At 36.7% G+C, this 26,002-nt stretch overlaps 2 protein-coding genes across 4 annotated transcripts in view; both read right to left on the bottom strand.

The window, feature by feature from the left end:
• LOC149500618 (waprin-like protein) overlaps positions 1 to 16,211 on the bottom strand; it is a 337,771-nt gene extending 321,560 nt beyond the window's left edge. Inside the window, exon 1 of the mRNA XM_089735910.1 lies at positions 16,201 to 16,211. Coding sequence (XP_089592036.1) covers positions 16,201 to 16,203 — 3 coding nt within the window. The 5' untranslated portion in view covers positions 16,204 to 16,211. The remainder of the gene's footprint in view (positions 1 to 16,200) is intronic.
• LOC149500617 (uncharacterized) overlaps positions 1 to 26,002 on the bottom strand; it is a 102,096-nt gene that overhangs the window by 41,907 nt on the left and 34,187 nt on the right. For 2 of the 3 annotated variants that reach the window (XM_089735860.1, XM_089735862.1), the window contains exon 2: positions 15,151 to 15,170. The exons of the other annotated variant lie outside the window; for it this stretch is intronic. The gene's annotated coding sequence lies outside the window, so the exon portion shown is untranslated. The remainder of the gene's footprint in view (positions 1 to 15,150; positions 15,171 to 26,002) is intronic. 3 annotated transcript variants of the gene reach the window in all.

The raw sequence follows: 26,002 nt of genomic DNA, 5'->3' as shown, positions 1-26,002 counted from the left end.
CTACTGATATTATCACGTACAACTATCACCTGTAAATCGACTTTACAGACAACCAATATTTTTGTAGGAATGACGTATTACTGGAGGTTCGAAGGCCTTTTCAGTTTCACCAGGGCAGCTTGGAGAGCGCGGGCTCAATCGGATGAGGGGGGATTTGCTAACAGCTGCCCGAGCGCCTTCAAAGGAGAGCTAACAGCTAAAAGACAGCTGCTTCACGAATGCGAACGCGAATCTACTGCCGGTTCGAACGTTTATTTATTAACTTCACTTCTATCCATATCTACACTGAACATAATTTTCTTATTATGATATTTGATTCACGACCAATGAAAATACAAAATTTTTATTACTCTCTCCTAGTATCTTAAATATTATCATAAATAAAAAAAAAGAAATAATAATAAGTTATCTTTAAGTACTTGAATGTTAAAGCAATTCGTGACTGGCCTGTTGTTCAATGAACTTCGTGCCTTACAGAATATCATTTGGGGCGTTGCGTTAAGTAGAAGTCACAATTTTCCTCAATTAATCGAAGTTTTAACGCAAAAATTATTTTTCACATTCGTTTCTAAGATTAAAAAAACTAGATGATGACCGAGCTTTGCTCGTTTTTTTTTTTTTAACGCCATCTTGTTGTCTTTAAAGCGGTTAGTTGCCCTCAATTAAAAAAAATAGTATTATTATTCGCCGATAGATGTCGGTAAGAGTTGATTATTGAAAACGATACGAATAAAACAACATTTTCTGAAAATAAATCGTAGCTGGATCGATTTATCGCCCCCGAAATCCCCTGTATACTGAATTTTATGAAAATCGTAGGAGCCGTTTCCGAGATTCAGATTATATATATATTAATATAAAAGAATTGCTCGTTTAAAGGTATAAGATAAATGATAGACGAAGGGAAACCGGTTTAAGAAAATAACAACAAACAGTAGACAAGTACCTGTCTAAAGAAATACGTACAAGTAGCAAGTGATCAGAAATGACATCCACGATGTAGGAGAAACATAGTGTAACAAGAAAAATAAAAACCACAAAATTGAAACAAAGGGCCATATTACTACGTACGTATAATTAGGTATTTAAATACGTTAATTTACTCATGTTGGCTAAATTAGTAAATTAACGCGCGTTTGGGATAGTATGGACATGTGATGAGACGAAATGACAATGAGGTTGTTAAGAGAGTTTTAATGATGAATGTGATGAAGGCTTTAAAGGAAAAGGTAGGACCTAAGAAAAAATTGTAGGATTGCGTGAAAGACGATATATGAGTCGACTATTATCAAAGCCGGCAATCTGACTTTTGGACAATGATTGGTAAATAAAAAAAACGAATTATTGACTTTGTATTCCATTGGCAGTCACAAAACTCTTCGGAACGACATCTTAGATAAATAACAGGTTAAGTATTAACCTTTATTTAATGCAGGTTTTGAACCGTATTCTTTGAAGGAGACGATTAAATTCAAATCAATCTGTATTGACATATCAATAAAAATTTTTTGTTCAAATGCACAGATTGCCACCTTTGATAATAGACGACTCATATGTAAGAAGGAAGTGAGCGGAGAGATGGTATATAGAGGAGTATAGAAGCAGAAAACATGTTGCACTGACCCTAGGTTCTGGGAGAAATGTAGGAGAATGATGATGATACGTTAATTTATTGGTGGTCGGACATCTTGTGAGCCTGTCGGGACACCATGACGCCGCCTACTTCTGCGTCGAAGCGGTAATGCGTTTTGATTCGGGTGGGGTGGGAGTAGCCATTGTACTATAACATGTATTGAGATTTAAAACTCATGCCTCAAGGTAAGTGGTGGCATATACGGTAAAAATATCTATGGGCTGGTGGTAACCAGCAATTGCTAGGCCTTGAATACGTTCGTATATAAAAAAAAATTTTTTTTGAACTTGAAGAATTTTAGTGAGGGGCGGATAATGCAATCAAATCTCAAAGCTGCGATCTCTTTTACCGATCTAGAAGATTAAAAAAGAAACTATGCTAGCTCCTAATACAATCAGTAATGGAGGTTCCTCTCAGACTTCTTTTATTCTACTTCTTTTGGGAATATCAGGATTGACGCATTATTTTCAGAATATGGATACCTTGTCCTAATAGCAACCCGACATTTTACTCAGACAGCATCACTGGCCTCGTTACCTCAAAACTTAGTTCATATCATATCAATTAATAAACTAAATTCATATCTTAACAATTCATAAACTAAATTCATATCATATCAGTTCATAAACTAAATTAATTTCATAAAAAACTTGTCGTCGCCGTTCTCGCCGTCACACGCGTCTCTTGCATTGCATTTTATATTCCGTTATAAATAGACCGCTGTGTTTGTGTTGTTTTCTTTATCTATTATTAATTACATTTGAAACTTGTTGTTTTATATTGAAATACGTGCTTCGTGTCAGGTTGGACGGTTTAGTATTGCTTCTCTTCATAGTTCAATGACCAGTGTGACTTTTGCTTTAAAGACGATTTTTAGAATTCGCATTTCAACTCCAAAAACGAAGAGAGGACACGAATTAAAAACAAGTAAATATATGCCTAGGACTCGCGAAAACCGAATCAAATATTATAATTTTATTTTACCTGTTTCGTTAAATAATATTTGTACTTGAATCAAATGCTACCTAACCTAATACTACCTATACCTAAGCTGGGTGGCCTTGAGAGGCTATACCAGCGCAACCTGACAAGTAGGTGAGCTCTCGGCTCTAACCTGGGGGCGTTGCTAACACTAGCCCTAGCAAAAGCAGTGCTTCGCAGAATCTACCACCGAATGAGAAACCCGACCCACTGAGAAGATATGGCGAGAAACTCAGTGGGCTGATATTTAAAACACGCGCGCCATCTGCGCTATTATTTCGTTTATAAAATAACTTAATCGATTTTTTAACACGTTGACTGCCATGGGGGCCGCCAGTGACCGGCACTCGACTTATCTACAGCGCCGTGGGGGCCACTGATGACTGAGACGCAGCAAATAATAAAAGAACACAATTAGAATAAATCTGAATATTTGTCACTAATATTATTTTTACTCTAATTGTTTGAAGAAATTAATGAAATATATAATAGAAAAATAATTTTATTTTATTAATTGTATTTTCTGCATATAATATTTCAATACAATATGGATCGCTTAATGACAAATTCACGATGGCGCTTTGGGTAAACCATGGAAAAAGCGCTTGGCAATCAGTCAGTACCAACAGTGCAACTCGATCAGATCAACAAGGGGTATCGACACCAGCTATTATTGGTATTTTTTTATTGCTTAGATGGGTGGACGAGCTCACATCCCACCTGGTGTTAAGTGGTTACTAGAGCCCATAGACATCTACAACGTAAATGCACCTTTGAGATATAAGTTCTAAGTTCTCATGTATAGTTACAACGACTGCCCTACCCTTCAAACCGAAACGTATTACTGCTTCACGGCAGAAATGGGCAGGGTGGTGGTACCTACCCGTGCGGACTCACAAGAAGTCCTACCGCCAGTAAATTAATGAATTCGATAGCCACATTTTTATTATAAAAGAGGAGAATACATATCAATATGAATATTCGAATCGCTCGTCTCGTTAGAGATACATATTTTACAATGGTTAACATTAGTAATAAGTTTGTCAAGGCGTATCTGGATACAAATGGGAAGCCAACAAAAAAGCGCCGATAAGTTTTTGTCGACCACAGAGCTGCGATACGCTTTAAAAATAAAAATTTTAAATGACAAACAAAGTTAACCAGCAGCTTACTGCGATGGCTTAATCATTTGTTTCTCTAACTTATCTTTGATACTGATAGGTCGTAAAACAAATCTTTACTACAACAGTAAGCACTACCCAAATTTGTTTACGGTTTGATTAGCTTTTAATGTACATAATCTACCATCTAAACGTTGTTCAAAACGTCTCCTCGCATTAAAACTGTATAACCTCAAAACTAACAAATTTACAGGAGACTGTTTTAAAAGTTTAACATGTGATATTTTTAATAATAATCATCTTTGCAACATTTCGTTTTTTTTTTTTACCAGTTACATTATCTGTCTTTTAAAGTTGGATAAAATTATGTATTAATTTTGTTAATAGAAGGGAAAACATAGGAAAACTAAAAAAAAAACTAAAATTAAACTACGTTCTTTTGACAGTATTTATGAGAAAAGTACTGGTGATACCAAATGATTCCGCATATTAACTCATTTCGAATATTTTTGTAAATTTTTACACTTTTAATGCGATAAGATGAAAATTGATATTATCAGTTAACCGCGTGCCTATACTAGAAACACTAAGGAATGTCGAACAGTCATCAAAGAAACAGTCATCAAACTGTCAAACTGTCAAACAAGACATCATTTACAAAAACGACGATGTCGGCTTAGAGGAAGAAGGTGCATAAGTATGTATGTATGCTTATTTGTATTTAATTAACGAAATATTTGATTTAACTGACTTCAAGAAGTCAAATTAACTTAACAATTTCACATGCATCAAGGATCGATAGCAATTTAAGAATTTGGTATTTTCACTCGATTATCCTATCCAGTATCAACAGGATAAAAAAATAACCAAAATAAATTGTTAGTTCGGTATGGTTTTCTAAATTTTATATTTTGTTTTTTTTTTTGCATAATGTTTGTTTATTTATTTAGACACACCAACAGCAATACACACAAAACATTCAAGCTTAAAATTATAATGTATAAAATTAAGTACTGGTATGTAAGCCAGTTACAGGCATGTACAGCAATCTCTTATAACACACTATGGACATGTTACAGCTATTTTACAAACAGCGGAAAAATAGGCTAAATTTAAATGTTAACAGTACGACATAAAAAAATATTGATAAGAACATGAACAATCAATATTCGGTGTGTATCAAATAAATATTTTTATTTTTATTTATTTAGGACGTATTAATTATTATATTGTAAATATAATAGCTGTCGTACTTTTTAAAGAACAATGCTCCTTAAACAGAATTGGACAGGGTGATGATAGCTGTTACCTTCCGGTCCAAGCTCAGAAGCCATTTTTTGGTAGTAATTTAAAAATATATGTATCAGTACTTAGATAGAAAACCTTGTATATATTTTCAAATAAGTTTCTAACGAATTAATATATGGCTTAAGACACATTCACGAGTGATTTCCACGAAGGAATTACATGGCGTAATAAAAAAATCAATACCGTAAAAAAATTTTGTTATTATTGGCAGCGGTCCGTGGTATTAGTGGTGGTAGTATTCCAAAAGTCGTTTTACGAGTTCATTACCGTCACACCCGAAACCTGGTCTTTGTCACTACGTACATATGTATGTACCTACCTATGTTCCCTGTGTTTTACATTGTAACGCGCGTGCACTATTGTCTAGGGGACGAATTCTTTTGAATTGTTAATAAATACCGAGGCGTCGGAATGTTTTTGTGTGTCCCGAGTCGGATTCTGTTTTTTTTTTTTTTTCGAATAATAAACTAGAAGTCAATGTTTGACATTTGTCAGACCCCGAAATTCTAAGTTATTATGGTCTTGACGCACTGCTGCCCACTGAGTTTCTCGTCGGATCTTCTCAGTGGGTCGCACGATTCCGATCCGGTGGTAGATTCCGCGAAGCACTGCTCCTGCTAGGGCTAGTGTTAGCAAATTCTCTCAGGTTGACCCCGAGAGCTTACCTACCCGTCAGGGCGTAGCTGAAATAGCCTCATAGGCTACCAGCTAATAGGTAAGAAAAGCACTACTTGCATTTGTTTCGGGACAGCGTTTTGGTACAAAGTCAACAGTATACGACTCATCTATACTAATATATAAATCTACAGTGGTTTTTACGGATGTTCCGTTATAACTACCGAACCGTGCATCCGATTGACTTGAAATCTGGTATCCATGTAGAAAATACATGTAATTAATGGATAGGCTAATATTTATATGAGTGTTGAACTCCCTAATAATAATGACAATGAATAATAATGTTAATTTTAAATGCCCAGCGAAGCCGGCGAGTACGGCTAGTCAAGATAATGTTTGTGAAGCTCAGAAATTTAAGTGTTCTTGCATTCTTACATTCTTCTAACCCCAGCCCTTATTTTGACCTCCGCCACAACTGTTTTTTGGTCCGATTCTATCTCTCGCTTCTCTTTTCTGCGGTGCTACTATTCCTGTCCAGCTAGTCTTTCTCCATACTGCAAATCATTGGCAGATGCGTAAATGTCTCATCGGAAACGTTGTAACTATACTGAGAACTTAAACTTATATCACAAGGTGGGTGGCGCATGTACGTTGTCGATGTCTATGGGCTACAGTAACCACTTAACACCAGGTGGGCTGTGAGCTCGTTCACCTATCTAAGCAATAAAAAAAAAAGGATGTGCAGCGTTTTAAACGTAATTTTAAATGTTTGCATCAAAACTTTGCATTGTATTGTAATCGGAACGGACGCGAAAACATGAATTACATATACATTTTCATTGTATTCAAATAACGTAGCCAATGAGAAACACTGAAATGTACACAGCGCAAAAAATAACAGCGAATGTTAATGTCCTTAACAAGATGAACCCCAGAATAGAAGCCGTCTTCACCCCAGTGAGCCGCAGCAGACACCCCGTGACTGCCAATAAGTCGGATCCAGGAGGCCGTGACGGACACCGTAGTTATGCCATTTGACATCCCTCGGAATATAGAAGCCACCCATTTGTTTTGAGCTATTTCTTGATAACTAGAGGTCCCGCAGTAGTCGAAATTCGACTATAATTAATTGGAATTATAAGTTTGTACACTAATATGATAGTATTTTATACTTCTATAATCTCAAATTTGACCAAGACTACACTATAAAAAATATTAACAAAAACAAACAATATTTAATCTATTCTCAATTTGACCACAGACGTCAAGAACAAAAGTTTGACAATAAATAGTATGCATGCGTGTGTGCGTCAAATACATGGTATGTAGTGTGTGTAATGTTTTCTTTATTGATTTAATGTATCTTTTGTACATTATTTTAAAAAAATATTAGCATTGTGCACTTCTTCTCTATATTCTCTATAAGTGTGGAAAATTTTATACTCCTCCGTCCGCGCAATTTTCGTAAAAAGGGATACAAAGTTTTTGCTTCACGTATTAATATATGGATAGTATTTGGCAAAGGTATTAACGTTCATGACGCCGTCGAATCTAAAGGCTCCGGATAGTCACTTAATTAAAGAAAGCGCGGCATTACATTTTGCATTCACAGCACGCGGCACTGACAGTTCTATTTGCGTCATACTTTGCTCCAATTACAGTATGTGTATTCTCTGAATGTGAATCAGCAATATAACGGTATTAATTACACGAAGTAACAAAACAAATAAATCTGTTTGCGGCTCGAATTATTTGATTTATTTAATTGGACTTCCACGGGTTATTTGGACGGCCATTTTGGTTTTAATTCCGAATCTTTTTTTTATATATTAGAAGCGATATTTATTGTGCTTTCCTCGTCGGAAACCCGAGCATTTCAAAATTACATAAATAATCTGAGAGGATTTATTTAGACGATCGATCTAAAAAAATATCAGAAATTCCAAGCCCCAAAAAAATATTTAGATAAGCATTTATAAATATAACTAGTGAGGTCATAAGTATTGTCACACAGTAAAAACTTTTCTTTTAGAATGCTGGCCACAAAAAAGTTTATTGAATTCGAATTTCGAATTGTTCATGAAAATAAAAATGTATACTTTTAGAATTTTACTCATTTTTTAAATATGGAGTGGACGCTTAAAGAAGACCGTGTTGCAGTTATTGCGTTGCATCGTTGCGGTTACGCGCCAATTCAAATTTTTAACATACTGAAAAATTTGAATATAACCAAAATATTCGTTTATCGTACCATCAAACGATACAATGAAGACTCTAGTGTAGATGACAGGTCAAGAAGTGGTCGCCCTCGGTCTGTTAGGACTCCAGCAGTGATAAAAGCTGTGAAGGCGCGAATTCAAAGAAATCCCAAACGTAAGCAGAAACTGTTGGCCTTTCAGATGGGGTTAAGCAGAACCACGGTGAAAAGGATGTTAAATGAAGACTTAGGGCTTCGAGCATATCGAAGAAAAACAGGACATCGTTTGAATGTTCGTCTAATGGACCTGAGATTGAAGAGATGCCGCGCTTTGTTGAAGCGGTACGCGGGAAAAAAATATCGGGAAAATCTTTTTTCGGATGAAAAAATTTTTACCGTAGAAGAGAGCTACAACAAACAAAATGATAAGGTGTACACACACAGTAGTGAAGAAGCGAGCAACCGTATTCCGCGTGTCCAACGAGGTCATTTTCCATCCTCGCTCATGGTATGGTTGGGAGTTTCTTATTGGGGCTTAACAGAGGTACATTTTTGTGAGAAAGGTGTAAAAACGAATGCAGTTGTGTATCAAAATACAGTCCTGACGAACCTTGTGGAACCTGTTTCTCATACCATGTTCAATAACAGGCACTGGGTATTCCAACAAGATTCGGCGCCAGCTCATAGAGCGAAGAGCACACAAGACTGGCTGGCGGCGCGTGAAATCGACTTCATCCGGCACGAAGACTGGCCCTCCTCCAGTCCAGATTTGAATCCGTTAGATTACAAGATATGGCAACACTTGGAGGAAAAGGTGTGCTCAAAGCCTCATCCCAATTTGGAGTCACTCAAGACATCCTTGATTAAGGCAGCCGCCGATATTGACATGGACCTCGTTCGTGCCGCGATAGACGACTCGACGCGCAGATTGAAGGCCTGTATTCAAAATCACGAAGGTCATTTTGAATAAACTTTAGTGTCATAAGAATCTATGTTTTGTTAAGTTCATTTTAGTATATGAATGGTTACATAATGAATAAACTTGTTTCAATTATTTTACATTAAACATGTGACAGAATTTATGACCTGACTAGGTATATATGCTAAATATTAATAGATACTTTTGATGGTTCTCGCGTGTTTTATTACAATAAACGTTTACAACATAAAATGTTAGTTACAGAACCAAAGAGAAAATTTAAATGATATAACGAATGTAAATCTTAAGATGTTAGTTGTTGTAGTCGAAATTCGATCATAGGGCGAACGAAAATTACATTAAAATGGCCGACATGTGAAGAGCTTACTTCTACGTCATTTTCATCGATCCTTGTATTAGTCTCCACTATTTTGAATGGGTTTTGGTGGTGGTCCGAGCTGTGATCATCCTTCATATTGCTGCCGCAAATAATCCTTCAGACTTAACGGATAGAATATGTTTTTTTTTATTGCTTAGATGGATGGACGAGCTCACAGCCCACCTGGTGTTAAGTGGTTACTGGAGCCTATAGAAATCTACAACGTAAATGCGCCACCCCTCTTGAGATATAAGTTCTAAGATCTCAGTATAGTTACAATGCGTTTATAATATTACTAGCGACCCGCCCTCGCTTTGCTTCGGAAACTGTAATTTATTATTGATTTCTCCACTATTTAATGGATATTATTATACATATAAACCATCCTCTTCAATCACTCTATCTATTAAAAAAAACCGCATCAAAATCCGTTGCGTAGTTTAAAAGATTTAAGCATACATAGGGATATAGGGACAGAGAAAGCGTCTTTGTTTTATACTATGTAGTGATAATGCGTTTCTATTGAACCATCTATAGATAGCAAAACTCATAGATATTTATAGTCGGCGAAATCTCAAATGTACAATACATCCAAATCCTGACTCTTTCAAACTTTAAGCCGGAGCATAGGATTGTTTCAGAATAGGAACTTACCCATCTAGGACAGCAAATACTCAATCTCAATTTCGAAATTGAGATTTTGACCTCATACGAAATACACCCGTATCATAAATGCATTTTATCTGCTTTTCGATTATTATTTACTCAAATATTTCTTTTTACTTTTTTATTGCTTAGACGGGTCGAGGAGCTCACGGCCCACATTGTGTTAAGTGCTTACCGGATCCCATAGACATCTATAGCCTAAATACCACCACGCACCTTGAGAAATGAGTTCTAAGGCCTCCCAATTTTTACAGCATAACGGCTACCCCGCCTTTTAAACCGCAACGCATTACTGCTTCATCGCAGAATTAGGCAGGGTGGTGGTACCTACCTGTGCGGACTTACAAGACGTCTAACCACCCGTAACACAAAATATACAGTACTAGCTGACCCGGCAGACTTCGTAGTGCCTCAATCGATGAATAAAAGACCTAAGCTTTTGTATAAAATAAACTTAAAACAAACAAAAGGAATCCGTCCTACGGGGGACACATCAATAGAAAAACAAAATTGATGGTTTTTATATAATTCCGAGCATTTTCATATTTTTTTAACCTTTTAAACCTTCTGTGGACTTCCACGAATAATTCAAGACTAAAATTAGCCAAATCAGTCCAGCCGTTCTCGAGTTTTAGCGAGACTAACGAACAGCAATTCATTTTTATATATAATAATAATAAAAATCATTTATTACCTGTTATATTAAATAAAATAAAATGAAATACATATAAAAGAAAAGAAAGAAAGAAGAGAAAAAGGCAAAAGGAGGTGGCTCAGCTATTGCTGTTCAAGGTTGATAAATCGAACAGCGCTGATTTTCAGTCACCCCCGTTTCCCTTTGGTTCTTTGCGGGAATGAAGGCTAGGTACGTGTGTACATACTTAGAATATGGTATAAATTAGTTAAAATAGTAAATTATAAAAATTTAAGAAAAAAACAAAACAAAAATCAAATTAAATGGTGAACCCGAATACAAAACTAAAAATTTAAGAAAAAAACAAAAAAAAATAATCAAATTAAGTGGTGAACCCGAATACAAATACAAAATATATAGAGATAGATATAGATTTGTAGTGTTATTTTGATTACGACTGTATACTTGTGTAGTGATAACGGTAAAGGGGAAGCCGAGAGTTTGCTAGAACAATGCTAACCACATTCTCGGCCTCATTCGCGTCTTCACGGGATTGATACATTGTACGAGCGTGTAGCGGTATCTATCACCAAACGAAAAAAAAAACACACACAAATCAAAACATTCGGAACAACACTCCACCGAGAAGAAATCCGATGGTGGACGCCTCTTTGCTCTGGGATGCGCCAATGACGTTTCCGTAAAAGGGATATTTGTCATCCGTGACCACGTAAAGTAAAGGTAACCCTCCTCATAACAAGGTAGATACATTCCTACAAAGTTTTTTATTTTAGTTTTTATTGCTTAGATGGATCGACGAGCTCACAGCCCACCTGGTGTTAAGTGGTTACTGGAGCCCATAGACACCTACAACGTAAATGCGCCACCCACCTTGAGATATAAGTTCTTACAACGGCTGCCCCATCCTCCAAGCCGAAACGCTATTATTATAACGCTATAATTAAAAGACTTTAAAATTAAATTATGTAAGATTGTGTAAAATAGAACGTAGATTAGCAGAACGAACTCAATATTTACTTCGACAGTGATATTAGAAACTGCAAACCAGACACAGTGGCAGGAGCGTGGGAAAAATCGCAGCCAACGCCATGATATTAGAACTCCTGCACACTGTTGTTACCTTTACACAGTATTTCAAAGTCATATGTCAACTTAGAGCATGTACCTGAATAGAAAATCGTTCTCGAGAAACTTATGCGTTGAAATTGAAAGTCTCCAGGGAAACAATTTGACGTTCATTTCACCGTCTTTGTGAATGATTTGGTTGTCACGGATCTTGAGGAAAATACTTTTTTTAATTTTTTTTATTGCTTAGAGGTGTGGACGAGCTCAAGCCCACCTAGTGTTAAGTGGTTACTGGAGCCCATAGACATCTACAACGTAAAATGTGCCACACACCTTGAGATATAGTTCTAAGGTCTCAGTATAGTCACAACGGCTGCCCCAACCTTCAAACCGAAACGCATTACTGCTTCACGGCAGAAATAGGCGGGGCAGTGGTACCTACCCGTGCGGACTCACAAGAGGTTCTACCACCACTACTTGCTAATGATTAATACGAGATTTTCTTCCGTATGACCGTGTATTTAGTACATTTACAATATTAAAATTAAGTAAAAATTAAATAAAGCTACAACCGATTCGTTGTACATATTTTTGACAAGTATTTTATTTTAAAGACCGTGTTGCCAGACTAAGACCTCAAATGTTACGTTCCGTGACATCTGATAATACAGAAGAAGCCTGAGTGTATTGTATCTGAGGGGACATTAAAAAAAATTACCATGTTCATTCATGTCGTCAATAAAGAAGAAACAACACAAATCACTCAAATGTGACTGTGGCTTTTGACAACTCAGGCTCACATTGAGTAATTAATCACAAATATTAAACAAGATTTCAAGATTAAAAATAACGGAATCCCTTCCTATCACTTGACAACGAACGGATATATAAAAAGCTTTACCAATTAATCCTGAAATACAAATAATATAAATTCGAATATGTACGCAGCTTTATCCATCAGTACCGCAAATATCAGGCCTTGCGTAACGGCCGGGTTCGCGAGCTTTGATACCGATTTTAGAAATTTAAGCATTATCTATATGTACTTATGGTTCAAAGCACTGGAACGATTTAAATTGATGCTTTTACTTTATTATCTTTGTCGTAACCCAGCAGATTCATATTATGTCTCTCCCATGCGGTCGCAAGAAGTCTTATAAATACTGTTACGCGCTGGGGCTCGGGATAAATAAAATTTCACTAAAGTACGACTTAAAACTGTATTCAACACTTAGAACACTTAAACACTTCTCAAACACCTTAAAACACTCAACAAACACTTTAAAACTCTCAATTCGCTTGTTTCGCTTCGCTTCAGGTGTTCCGTTCGCTGCTTCGCTTCGAGTAGTTCCAATTACTGACTGACTGCGTGCCATCTCTACAACGCTTTTATAGCCGATACCTCATCCCTAGATTATCGAGAATATTCCACACATCTCTAGTAGTAGTTTCCGCTATATGTCAATAGATGGCGTTGTACTTCTCGAGCGTTCTAGGCGCTACTAGATCCTTCGATATTCGTTAGACTATTCGGCGATAGATGACGTTACTCTTACCAGCGTAGCTGGCGGCGTACCCGCTGAAACTTTGCAAACGATCTCAGAAGCCATATTTTCTTAACATTAGATGGTTTGTCAGTTTCTTCTATTGGTCAAAAACAATAAAGCGGTCTTTGGACAGCTTAACGCAATAATATTATTGCCATTGTCAATGTGGTCGTGCCAAATCGATAGTAGCACGACCTGTCCCACGTAATGGTTAAATTACGAAAACTGGACTGCCTACAAACGCCCACCGCAATGGCATCCACGCACAAGCAAATCGGTTGCACATGTTTTAATTCTCAATTTATCGTGAGTAATAAATAATAGTAATTTAACAGTAATATCATTTTGTAGTTCAGTAATGTTAATAACAGCTCCGGCTCCGCTCGGGTCTTTAACAAAAATTTCAACGATATTTGACGTTGTTTTATTTCTTTTAATAAAAGAACACTTATTGCGGCATAACTATAATAGTGAGACATATGCTGTCGCGACACTTTTTGTAAATAGTAATGTGTTCTACATGTCGTAGTACATCATTTTATTCTATCATCAATCGTTTTCGCAGGGCACGCGATGTATTGAATATTTTAGGTAATTTTTTTACACCTTGGGTTACATTATTGGAGTAATTACGCAAATTATAATTTTGCGGATTTGATTTTTATTACACGATGTTATTCCTTCACCGTGGAAGTCAATCATGAACATTTGTTAAGTACGTATTTCATTAGAAAGATTGGTACCCGCCTGCGGGATCCGAACACCAGTGCATCGCTCGATACCAATGCACCGGACGTCTTATCCTTTAGAGCACGACGTCTTATATAAGTATAGTAAGAAGAAGAATCAAATAAAAGTGATTGTGGTGTATAAAAGTGGTAGAAACGCTTAGATATAATACACCCCGGTCATTGTTCTCGTCGAACCCGTCGCTTGCGACGAAGGGCTCGACGAGTAAATTAACCCTCAGACACAGCCCACTGAGTTTCTCGCCGGATCTTTTCAGTGGGTCGCGTTTCCGATCCGATGGTAGATTCTGCGAAGCACTAGCTAGGCTCTTGATAGGGTTCGTGTTAGCAACGTCGTCAGGTTTGAGCCCCGTGAGCTCACCTACTAGTCAAGGTTACGCTGAAATAGCCTCTCAAGGCTCTCAGCTAGGTAGGAAAAAAATATATATAACACAGATATCGCGAGGAAAATCATATTTGTTTTTAAAACTTCGATACGCCTATTGCGCTTCCTCTCTTTTAGTTTATTTTTATAATCAATTGTTTTGTAATAATATGCAAATAAATATTATTATTACAACGAATTCATAATGTAGACTGCACAATACGTGCGCAATCTCTTACTAAACCAGTGACGCTGGACAAAGGTGGGAGACAAAGGGCCGCGTCATCTGACTAAAGTCACCTTCTATCAAATCATTATATCATGACGCAGAATCTATGTCTGTTAATATCTCGTAATAAAGAACCATTTCCGGATTGTTTTTAGCTAAGATCCGCACCGCAGACTACCGCATGTATACATCGCAAAGTTAATTTCACTTTTTTTTTCCTTTCTTCCCTATGCTGAAAGCCTTGAGAGCCAATTTTTTTTTTTGCTTAGGTGGATGAACGAGCTGACAGCCCACCTGGTGTTAAGTGGTTACTGCAGCCCATAGACATCTACAACGTAAATACGCCACCCACTTTGAGATAAAGTTCTAAGATCGCAGTATAGTTACAACGGCGGCCCCACCCTTCAAACCGAAACGCATTACTGCTTCACGGCAGAAATAGGCAGGGCGGTGGTACCTACCCGTGCGGACTCACAAGAGGTCCTACCACCAGTAAAGCTATGCAGTATATTTAAGACTTTAAACTCATTCAGGATGCGTCAACGGACGCCAGTAGCTAGTTAACTTAAAATTGACCGTTGGAAGGACTTATAATCTAGAACATTCGGAAGAATCCATACAAACCGAACCCTCATAATTGAGAATCTTTGCTGGTGCCTGTTCCACATCAATGCACGTAAGTTATTGAAATTTAATTTAAGCCGTGTCATGATACTCACATTCGCGGATGTCGATCGATCTGAAAACAAACAAAAAAATAAATTCAAATTCAAATTCAAATTCAAAATCATTTATTTCAACTTGGATGTCATCAAAAACAAACTTGTTGAATGTCAAAATGTAAAAGAAAATGTTAACTCTACCACCGGTTCCAAAAAAAAAGCCACAGTCCTGAGAAGAACCGGCGAAACAAACTCAGCGGGCTTTTTTTTTTTTTTTTGTATTTTCTCAACTATTTTCTTTTTTTTTAACAAGAAAACATATTTACAGTATACAAAAAAAAAAGAAAAAAAAATACAATTCAAATAAATAATAATAATAATGAAAAATGAAAAGGCCAGGAGCGAACGCCTCATTCCCACGTAGTGCCATCTAGTAAAAAATCCTTAACTTTATAATATGCCTTGTTGCACAAACGTTCCTTGACAGTTTTCTTAAATCTATGAACAGGTAGTAGTTGAACGTTTTGTGGGATCTTGTTGAAAAGCTGTACACCCAGCCCCCTGAAAGAGTTACTTATTTTCTTAATTCGAGCCGCCGGCAACGCAAGCCTATGTTTGTTCCTAGTGTTCACATTATGCAAATCGCAGACTCTGGGGAATTCTACAATGTTTTTACGCACGTACAATAAATTTTCAAAAATGTATTGGGACGCTAAAGTTAGAATTTTGATTTCCTTAAACTTGTCCCTCAAGGATTCCCTCGGGTGCATATTATAAATAGCACGAATAGCCCTCTTCTGCAGGATGAAAATCGTTTCGACATCGGCAGCATTGCCCCATAGCAAAATGCCATAGGACATAACACTATGAAAATAACTGAAATAAACTAGACGTGCCGTATCTTCATCAGTATACGTTCGTATTTTTTTTACCGCAAACGCTGCAGAACTAAGTCTATTCGCTAACTTGCATATGTGAGGACCCCACTGCAGCCTGGAATCAACTGTTATACCAAGAAAAACTGTCGAATCAACAAGCTCCAGTGTCTCTCCACTTACAATGATATTAGTGTCTACTTGTCTAACATTAGGTGTGGTAAATTTTATACATTTTGTTTTTTTGTTATTTAATAACAGATTATTAACACTAAACCAATGTACCACGCGCGAGATAGCATCATTCACATCGTCATAATCTTCCAATTGTCGTTTAATTTTAAACAATAAGGATGTATCATCAGCGAATAATACGACCTCGTGACGGGTTTCAATAAACTTTGGTAAATCATTGATATACACAAGAAATAAGAAGGGACCCAATATGGAACCCTGAGGAACACCCATATTAAGTAAGACACCGGAAGATCTCTTTCCTTTAACGTCTACCTTTTGGATTCTTCCGGAATACAATCAGATATACTTTTATTAATACGTGAATCAGGAACTTTGTACCCCTTTTTACGAAAATTGCGCGGACGGAGGAGTATGAAATTTTTATAGAGAATATCGTGAAGGAGTGCGGAATGCTAATAATTTTCTTAATCTATATATATAAAAGAAAGTCGTGTTAGTTACACTATTTATAACTCAAGAACGGCTGAACTGATTTGGCTGAAAATTGGTGAGGAGGTAGCTTAGAACCAGGAGAAGGACATAGGATACTTTTTATCACGTTCCCATTGGGACGTGTCATAAAACGTGGTATAACAAAACCCAACTGACAGCTAAACGTAATATATTCTATGGTTATTTATAGTAGAATTTTGAAGTTGACCAGTTGATGTGTTTGAAACAAACCGTGTGGGGGAACAAAGTTCGCCGGGTCCACTAGTTATGCATAAAAAAAATCACTAAATCAGTAAAGAAAACGTTACGCACACTACCATATATTTGACACAACACATTTACACACACGTATGCTCTGTGTTTATTGTCAAAAGTGTGTTAATGTTGAAATTCTGCGGTAAAATTGAGAATACAATAATATTGTTTGTCTTTAATATTATTTGTCTATAGTGTAGTCTTGGCGAAATCTGTGATTATGGAAGTATATGTCTATAACAATAGAACCATAATAGTGTACAAATTTATAGTTTCAATTAATTATAGTCAAATTCAAATTCAAAATTCAAATTCAAAATCATTTATTTCAACTTGGATGTCATCAAAAACACACTTGTTGAATGTCAAAATGTAAAAGAAAATGTTAACTCTACCACCGGTTCCAAAAAAAGCCACAGTCCTGAGAAGAACCGGCGAAACAAACTCAGCGGGCTTTTTTTTTTTTGTATTTTCTCAACTATTTTCTTTTTTTTTTAAACAAGAAAACATATTTACAGTATACAAAAAAACAAGTCAAAAAAATACAATTCAAATAAATAATAATAATAATGAAAAATGAAAAGGCCAGGAGCGAACGCCTCATTCCCACGTAGTGCCATCTAGTAAAAAATCCTTAACTTTATAATATGCCTTGTTGCACAAACGTTCCTTGACAGTTTTCTTAAATCTATGAACAGGTAGTAGTTGAACGTTTTGTGGGATCTTGTTGAAAAGCTGTACACCCAGCCCCCTGAAAGAGTTGCTTATTTTCTTAATTCGAGCCGCCGGCAACGCAAGCCTATGTTTGTTCCTAGTGTTCACATTATGCAAATCGCAGACTCTGGGGAATTCTACAATGTTTTTACGCACGTACAATAAATTTTCAAAAATGTATTGGGACGCTAAAGTTAGAATTTTGATTTCCTTAAACTTGTCCCTCAAGGATTTTCAAGTCGAATTTCGACTACCGGGATCACTAGTATTTTATAAAACGCAAAAGTTCGGATTTTCTAAAGACCTAAATAAAATCCGTTAGAGATAGAGAGACGCGAGAAAATTTCATTTGTGAAATTCTTTAGCGAATCTTGAATCGATTTTTACGATGACAATACTCCATTTTGGCTGCAGGTTTTTTTTCTTCACGATTCTATTATATATTCAAACGTGACTTTAGCGTTTTTCACGCCCACGTTTTGTTCACGTTCAATCAGAATGCCGATTGGAAAACCAGAACGAGTTATATTCGGTCCTAGGCGACATTGTGAAATTGTTTCAGACTGTACCACCTTTATTTTCCCGCCGCATCACCTATTACCTAAAAACCCTGCGTGCAACTAAGTTAGGTTTTACGAAATCTTCTTTATCCTATACCATCCATTCAGTCGGCTCAGGATTAGTCCTCTGCGTATAAACAGGGTGTCCCAGAAAAAACAGATAATCCTGAAACACCTCATAGTAGAAATATTAGGGTCCCGAAAAAAAAAAATTCTTAGGTAGATAGTATCCAAATTAAAAATAAAGAAAAAATACCAAAATTCTTGATTAAAATTTAAGTTCAGATTATGTAACTTTTATAAAAAATTACACTAGCTACTCATACGATTTCCTGCATATTCCTTAGTATAGTCCATGTAGAATAATATAACACCAAAAAGCCTATGGATTTCATTTATTTGTAGCTGTAGTATATTCTACAAATGCACTGCAGTATGAAAAATATGTACTTTTTTTTAAATACGTAATTTGGGTACTACCTGCGAATTTTTATTTTTTACTAGCTGACCCGGCAAACTTCGTAGTGCCTCAATCGATAAATAAAAGACCTAAGCTTTTGTATAAAATAAACTTAAAACAAAAAAAAGGAATCCGTCCGAAGGGGGGGACATCAAAGGAAAAACAAAATTGTTATTTTTATCTAATTCCGAGCATTTTCATATTTATCTACCTTTTAAACCTTCTCTGGACTTCCACAAATAATTTAAGACCAAAATTAGCTAAATCGGTCCAGCCGTTCTAGAGTTTTAGCGAACAGCAATTCATTTTTATATATAAAGATAGATTTTGTGTCCCCAATAGCTCTACTATGCAGTGTTTCAGGATTATCCTTTCTTTCTGGGACACCCTGTATATAAATATATGTATATAAATGCTGTGTAGTACTTCCCCAGAGCATATCAAACGAGGTTCGAAGAGTTCCTAGATGAGCAGCAGTTTGGCAGTTTCGGATTCCATGAAACTATTTAATGATGTTTCCGATCATGGTAAAACTGCTTGCCTTTATAATGCTGTTAGCGCCAAATTAATCGTAGCTGCCTGGAGCAAAGGTAATCGAATTATGTTCAAAAACATAGTCGTTGTAATTAAGTGGTAAATAACGATAAGTATACAAATGATTTTTCTTATTCTTTTTGTTCCTAAATAAAACATGGTACAGCACAGATTTCTACGCGTAAATTTTTACAATATTCAGAGAACATTTCTAAGTGTATCTCTTTGTACTCTAATATTGCATTCGTGAAGCAGTTGCCCTTGAGCTGAGGTAGCCCACTGAGTTTCTCGCCGGATCTTCTCAGTCGGTCGCGTTTCCGGTCCGGCGGTAGATTCTGCGAAGCACGGCTCTTGCTAGGGTTCGTGTAAGCAACATCGTCAGGTTTGAGCCCCGTGAGCTCACCTACTAGCCCGGTGACGCTGACATGGTCTCGCTAGACCATCAGCTTAGGTAGGAGTAAAAAAATAAAAACTTAAGCTGATAGGTCCCCTTCGGAGGCGCTCGGGCGGCTGTTAGCAAATCCCACCCCTCCTGGCTGAGCCTTTGCTCGCCCATCTGTCCTGGTAAGACTGGAATAGCTTTCAGGCAACCAGTAATCAATCCTTCATGAAAAAAGCTCTAATATATATTAGGGCCACGCTAAAAACAAATTCAAAAGTACAATAAAAACAGCGGTTTCATTACTTTTGGTCTCGCGTGATACCGCTTCTCTTTATGGAAGCGGGGAAAGTTTCTAGTCAATCGCTATTGTGTTATAGTAATAAATAATAATGTAGTGTTTTTGAATATTATTTGTGTTTTGGTGTGCAATAAAGTATTTTTTCTCTCTCCCTTTCTCTCTCTCTCTCTCTCTTTCTCGTGCCCCTTTCTCTCTTTCTCCCCTCTCACTCTCTCTCTCTCTCTCTAATATTCAAACGCCGCGGCGCCGCTGGGTACTTCTCTTTACTCTTGTGTTTAACATAGGCCTTTAGTAAGGAATTTAACGTTGGATAAGTCGTCCCTTGAAAGTGGCCAAATAATGAAAGTGCCTTTAGTAATGTTAATGATCGTTTGCAGTTTAGCAATCAGTTAGCAATTAATTTGCATTTTGTGACATCGCGTCTCTAGTTTAAGAGGTACCCTAAAATCTATAAATATAAAAATGAATTGCTGTTCGTTAGTCTCGCTAAAACTGGAGAACGGCTGGACCGATTTGGCTAATTTTGGTCTGGAATAATTTGTGGAAGTCCACAGAAGGTTTAAAAGGTAGATAAATATGAAAATGCTCGGAATTAAATAAAAATAACAATTTTGTTTTTCTTTTGATGTGTCCCCCGTCGGACGGATTCCTTTTGTTTGTTTTATGTTTATTTTATACAAAAGTTTAGACCTTTTATTTATCGATTGAGGCACTACGAAGTCTGCCGGGTCAACTAGTTGGTAATAAAAGTGTGCATCGGCTAACATGATCATTTAAAATCTTAACTGCCTTGGTAATAATTCCACGAACTCCAGAAACAAACATTATTAATGTTAAATTGAATATTAATTTTTCCATAGGCAATAACATCACGGCTAATTTCTTTCCTTAGACGTTATTATTGTTAACGATAAGATCGTCCATTGTAGTTTTGAATTAATTGTTCTGCATTTGTTTTGATTTTATATTAGTGTACAATAAATCGTATTCTACTCTACTGAATTATGGCTATTCAATTATAGTTGATTTCTCGATAAACAAAGTATGAATTTAGTTTTTTTTTTGTTCAGAGTTTTAATAAGTAATTGAAGTGGTCGTGGCCTAAAGGATAAGACGTCCGGTGCATTCGTGTTGAGCGATGCACCGGTGTTAGAACCCCAGGCGGGTACCAATTTTTGTAATGACATACGTACTCAACAACTATTCACGATTGACTTCCACGGTGAAGGAATAACATCGTGTAATAAAAATCAAACCCGCAAAATTATAATCTGCGTAATTACTGGTGGTAGGACCTCTTATGAGTCCGCGCGGGTAGGTACCACCGCCCTGCTTATTTCTGCCGTGAAGCAGTAATGCGTTTCGGTTTGAAGGGTGGAGCAGCCGTTGTAACTATACTTGAAACCTTAGAACTTATATCTCAAGGTGGATGGCGCATTTACGTTGTAGATGTCTATGGGCTCCAGTAACCACTTAACACCGGGTGGGCTGTGAGCTCGTCCACCCAACTAAGCAATAAAAAATAATAATAATATAAAGATGCAATATGTATTGATAGACGTCAGATCAATCCTAAGATATTTTTTTTCAAATAGGGATACGGTCGATCAAGAAATAGGCTAAAACCAAACAAGCATAAAAGCTATTTTAGTTGAAAGCAATCAGGACCTTGCGGCTCTGGAATTTAAAATTAAAATCACGCGTATAATGCGAACCGTGTAATAGCCGTTAACGAGGCAAGACACTGAACGATCGGTCGAATTCTTATTTGACAATTGGTAACAAGGACGACAAATAAATTGAACGGGAGAGGCACTTCGCATGTATACATTTTGTGTCTGAATTGTTTTATTGTTTGGATGTGTGCTCACGGCCCGCCCAGTGTTAGGTCATTATCACAGCCCGTAGAAATCAAAAACGTTAATGCCGACACACACTTTGAGATATGAATTGCAGGTCTCAGTTTATTTATTTATTTATCTATATGTCGTGGATAACGACTTTTAGTAATATTAAGACGGTGGTTTTGATTATTATTTTAAATGATGAAATGTTGTTTTGATAAATATCACAAAATGAAGGGTAGACTCCGTAACGCCACAGTATAAAATGGCGGTACGTGGACGGAGTCGTGGCATTAGTGTCAGACAGTGATTCCGTCCGTCTCAGCAGTGAGTCTCTGACAGTCAGTCAGTCAGTCAGTCAGTCAGTCAGTCAGTCAGTCAGTCAGTCAGTCAGTCAGTCAGTCAGTCGGTCTGTCGGTATGTGCAACGAAACTGTCGGTTTATCCTGTCATTGTGAAAGTTGTGTGTGTTGAGTTTTAATAATTATTATTCAAAAGGTTTTATTGACTTTTTATAAACTGAGTTCAACCAAATACGAGTGATAACGGAAACTACCGCTTAGCCATCCCTGGCGCCGCCGCCGACATATATATTAATACGTGAAGCAAAAACTTTGTACCCCTTTGTACGAAAATTGCGGCAACGGAGGACTATGAAGTTTCGCACACTTACAGAAAATATAGGGAAGGAGTGCAGAGTATTAATATTTTTTTTAAATTAAGCATAAAAAATACATTATCACCAATCCAATGTCAGTGCAAACATATGATTTACGCTTAAGTGTTTATCGAATTATCTATATATTAATACGTGAAGCAAAAACTTTAAACCCCTTTTTACGAAAAATGCGCGGACGGAGGAGTATGATATTCCCACACTTATAGAGACTACAGAGAAGGAGTGCAGAATTCTAATATTTTTTTAAAATTATGCTTAAAAGATACATTAAATCAATAAGAATACATTACACACACTACCAAGTATTTGACACACACATATATAAACTCTATTTATTGTCAAACTTTTGTTATTGCTTAAAGTCTGTGGTGAAATTGAGAATAAGTTACTATTGATTATCTTTAATATTATTTGTCTATAGGGTGGTCTTAGCGAAATCTGTAAATAAAGAAGTCTATTAGTCTTTGACAATAGAACCTTAATAATGTTCAAACTTATAATTACAATTAATTATAGTCGAATCTCGACTACTTCGGGACCACTAGTTTAATTAAAAATATCAGAACTTAGAATTATTAAAAGTCCTTTTATCGTCTCAAAAGCGACTTTATACAATCTACAACGCAATGATGCTGAACGCGGCAACGAGAGGTTATTCAACCCGAACCAGATCGATAAAACGATACAGGCAAAAAACTATGAAATCAGCTTGAATGGTACTACGTGATTTCCAATTTATTTATTCTCAGCTTCCAACGTAAATTTTAATTTAACAAATTGAATCTTTATTTTATTATCAAGCGCAGTGCTGATAAAATACAATAATATCTGCGAGATATTTAATAGAGTGTGAAATAATACATTATTAATACAGAAAAACGTGTAAAATGTGACATATTTAACTTTTGGCATTTGAAAAGCTAAATTTTATTGTAAAATCTATTTATTGTTATTACTAAAAAAATGCAAATCATAGAACCAAAATTCGATGAAGTAAAAGAAACATCAAAAGAAGAAACTAGAAAAGTAGCTCCCTATGGCACGTTAGAATATACCTTTTTATTTATTTTTTATTTCTACCTATGCTGATAGCCTTGAGAGGCTATTTCAACTTCGCCCTAACATGTAGGTGAGCTCACGGGGCTCAAGCCGGAGTGTTGCTAACACTGGCCCTAGCAAGAGCAGCGCTTCGCAGAATCTACCACCGGATCGGAAACGCGACCCACTGAGCAGATCCGGCGAGAACCTCAGTGGGCTGTGTCTTATTATTATTAAAGGAATATACCACTGAAGATATAACCCAAGCAAGATTGACATCAGGCTGGCGGCTGGTCGTAAAACTCATGCCAAATCCCTACGCGGTATGATAGGGGGATACGCTCGCGAACCCCACATAATTTGGGATAAGAACAAAGAAAACGACAAAGACATAGCTGGATTGCGCAAAAATTAACATACCATTTTACTGTGCCTATAATTTTGTTTGAGCACCACATTAGATTGCCTTAAGGACAATTTCAACGAACATCGAATATCAAGACACACATGTTTCACCATATTACACTCACTCAAATTACCAATCGACAAAACTGGTTTACCTAACTGAGAAATTAGCGCCGTCTTTTTCATTGTCCAAATTTTTATGAACAATCGAAAGAGACAAAACACAACATAAGCTACGGATACTAATAGTATGCTAAATATGCGGTGTCCAAAATAATTTGAAATTATACTAATATATGTATTAACTATAATAGTAACAACATGTAGCGTTTATAAAATAAAATAACAGCAAACGTGCAATGTTTAAGTGTAACTAGATACATTTTTTGTTTTCATTGTCATAAATCGAAATTTCCATTGAAATTATGTAATACATGTATATAATGATAAACATATGACATACAATCATTAAAGTAACACACGCAAATCATTATGGCATCATACCGGCTGCGGCACGAGTCGCCGGAAATTTATTCATGACGTAAAAATTTCAATTGCAAATAAACGTTAATGGCCTCATTAATAAAGAAGGTTTAAACTGTGAACAGTTAGTTATAGCTTTAAACACTTTCGAAAAACACAAAGCACCTTGAAAACCAAGATTTTTATAGATACACAACAGATTAAATGGGATTATAGTCATTTTAGTTTTGTTGTCGGCACATCACTTTTGTAAGATTCGTAATTTTACAATGCAAACATTCGCCGGTTTCGAAGTGTCAAAGGCAAATTTAAAAAAATATATATATTTTTTTGTATTGCTTCGATGGACCGACGATCTCAAAGCCCACCTGATGTTAAGTGGTTACTGGAGCCCATAGAAAATCTACAACGTAAATGCGCCCACCAGTCTTGAGATATAAGTTCTTAGGTCTCAGTATAGTTACAACGGCTGCCCCACCCTTCAAACCGAAACGCTTTACTGCTTCAGGGCAGAAATAGGCAGGGTGGTGGTACCTACCCGTGCAGACTCAACAGAGGTCCTATCACCACCAGTAAAGATAATTAATTGTGAAATTAAACGTTTTTTTTGTGTAGATGGGTGATTTAGCTTAAGGCCTCTTTGATGTGTGGTGGTTTTCGGACCCTATTGAAACCATAGAAAGTCGCCTACCGCTTGTGACACGACTTCTAACACTCAATTATATTGTATACCGAAGCCTGCCCATCAGCATTGGAACCGGAATGCTTCGCGACAGAAATAAGCATTGCCAGTAATTATGTAAACAAGTCATTACAAGTTTTATTTTCATTACACGATTTTAATTCTACATCATGGAAATTATTTGTGATCAGTTCTTAAATATGTATTTCGTTACAAAATTGGTAACTGTGCATACCCGATCCCGTGGACCGAATGGTAAACAGTCGACGTCGCCCTAAACATGTCATTATGGATCCTCCCGACCGTTAACAGTGCTTTTAGGTACCTCAAGCACCAACCACCGTTTTGGCCTACCCGTCGCATGCGACGAAGGGCTCGACGAGTAAATTAACCCATAGACACAGCCCACTGAGTTTCTTGCCGGATCTTCTCAGTGGATCGCGTTTCCGATCCGGTGGTAGATTCTGCGAGCACTGCTCTTTCTAGGGCCAGTTTTAGCAACATTTCGGTTTGGGCTCCGTGAGCTCGACTACACATCAAAGAGAAGCTGAAATAGTCTCTCAAGGCTATCAGTATAGGTAGGGTAACTGCAGGATTTGAACACCGGCACAAACACGAGTACATCACGCGCCTTTTCCTTCAGACCACGATTTCATCGAAATTATCCAAATAACGACACGATTGCTAATTACAAAATCCCACAACGAATGTACCAAACAACAACATCCTCGTGGGTATTAACATTTACAAAATAAAAATCAATCACATCAATTACACAAACATAATATGTAACACATAATTATGACCGTACACGCGTTGGGAGGATGATATTAGAAAGGTTGCTGGACCACACTGGATTTATGTCGCCAGAGACAAAGCAGAGTGGAAATCTTTGGAGGAGGCCTTTGCCTGAGAGGGGTCCATACATATATTATATAAACTAAATATACAAAAAAAAAAAAGGAACTGCATGGAATAAAGGGCTTAATAAATAAATAAATAAATTATGAC

Source organism: Bombyx mandarina, chromosome 20 (assembly GCF_030267445.1).
Source record: "Bombyx mandarina strain Sakado chromosome 20, ASM3026744v2".
NCBI lineage: Eukaryota > Metazoa > Arthropoda > Insecta > Lepidoptera > Bombycidae > Bombyx > Bombyx mandarina.
Note: the sequence above shows the minus strand (reverse complement) of the source record. Positions and strands in the feature narration are given on the sequence as shown.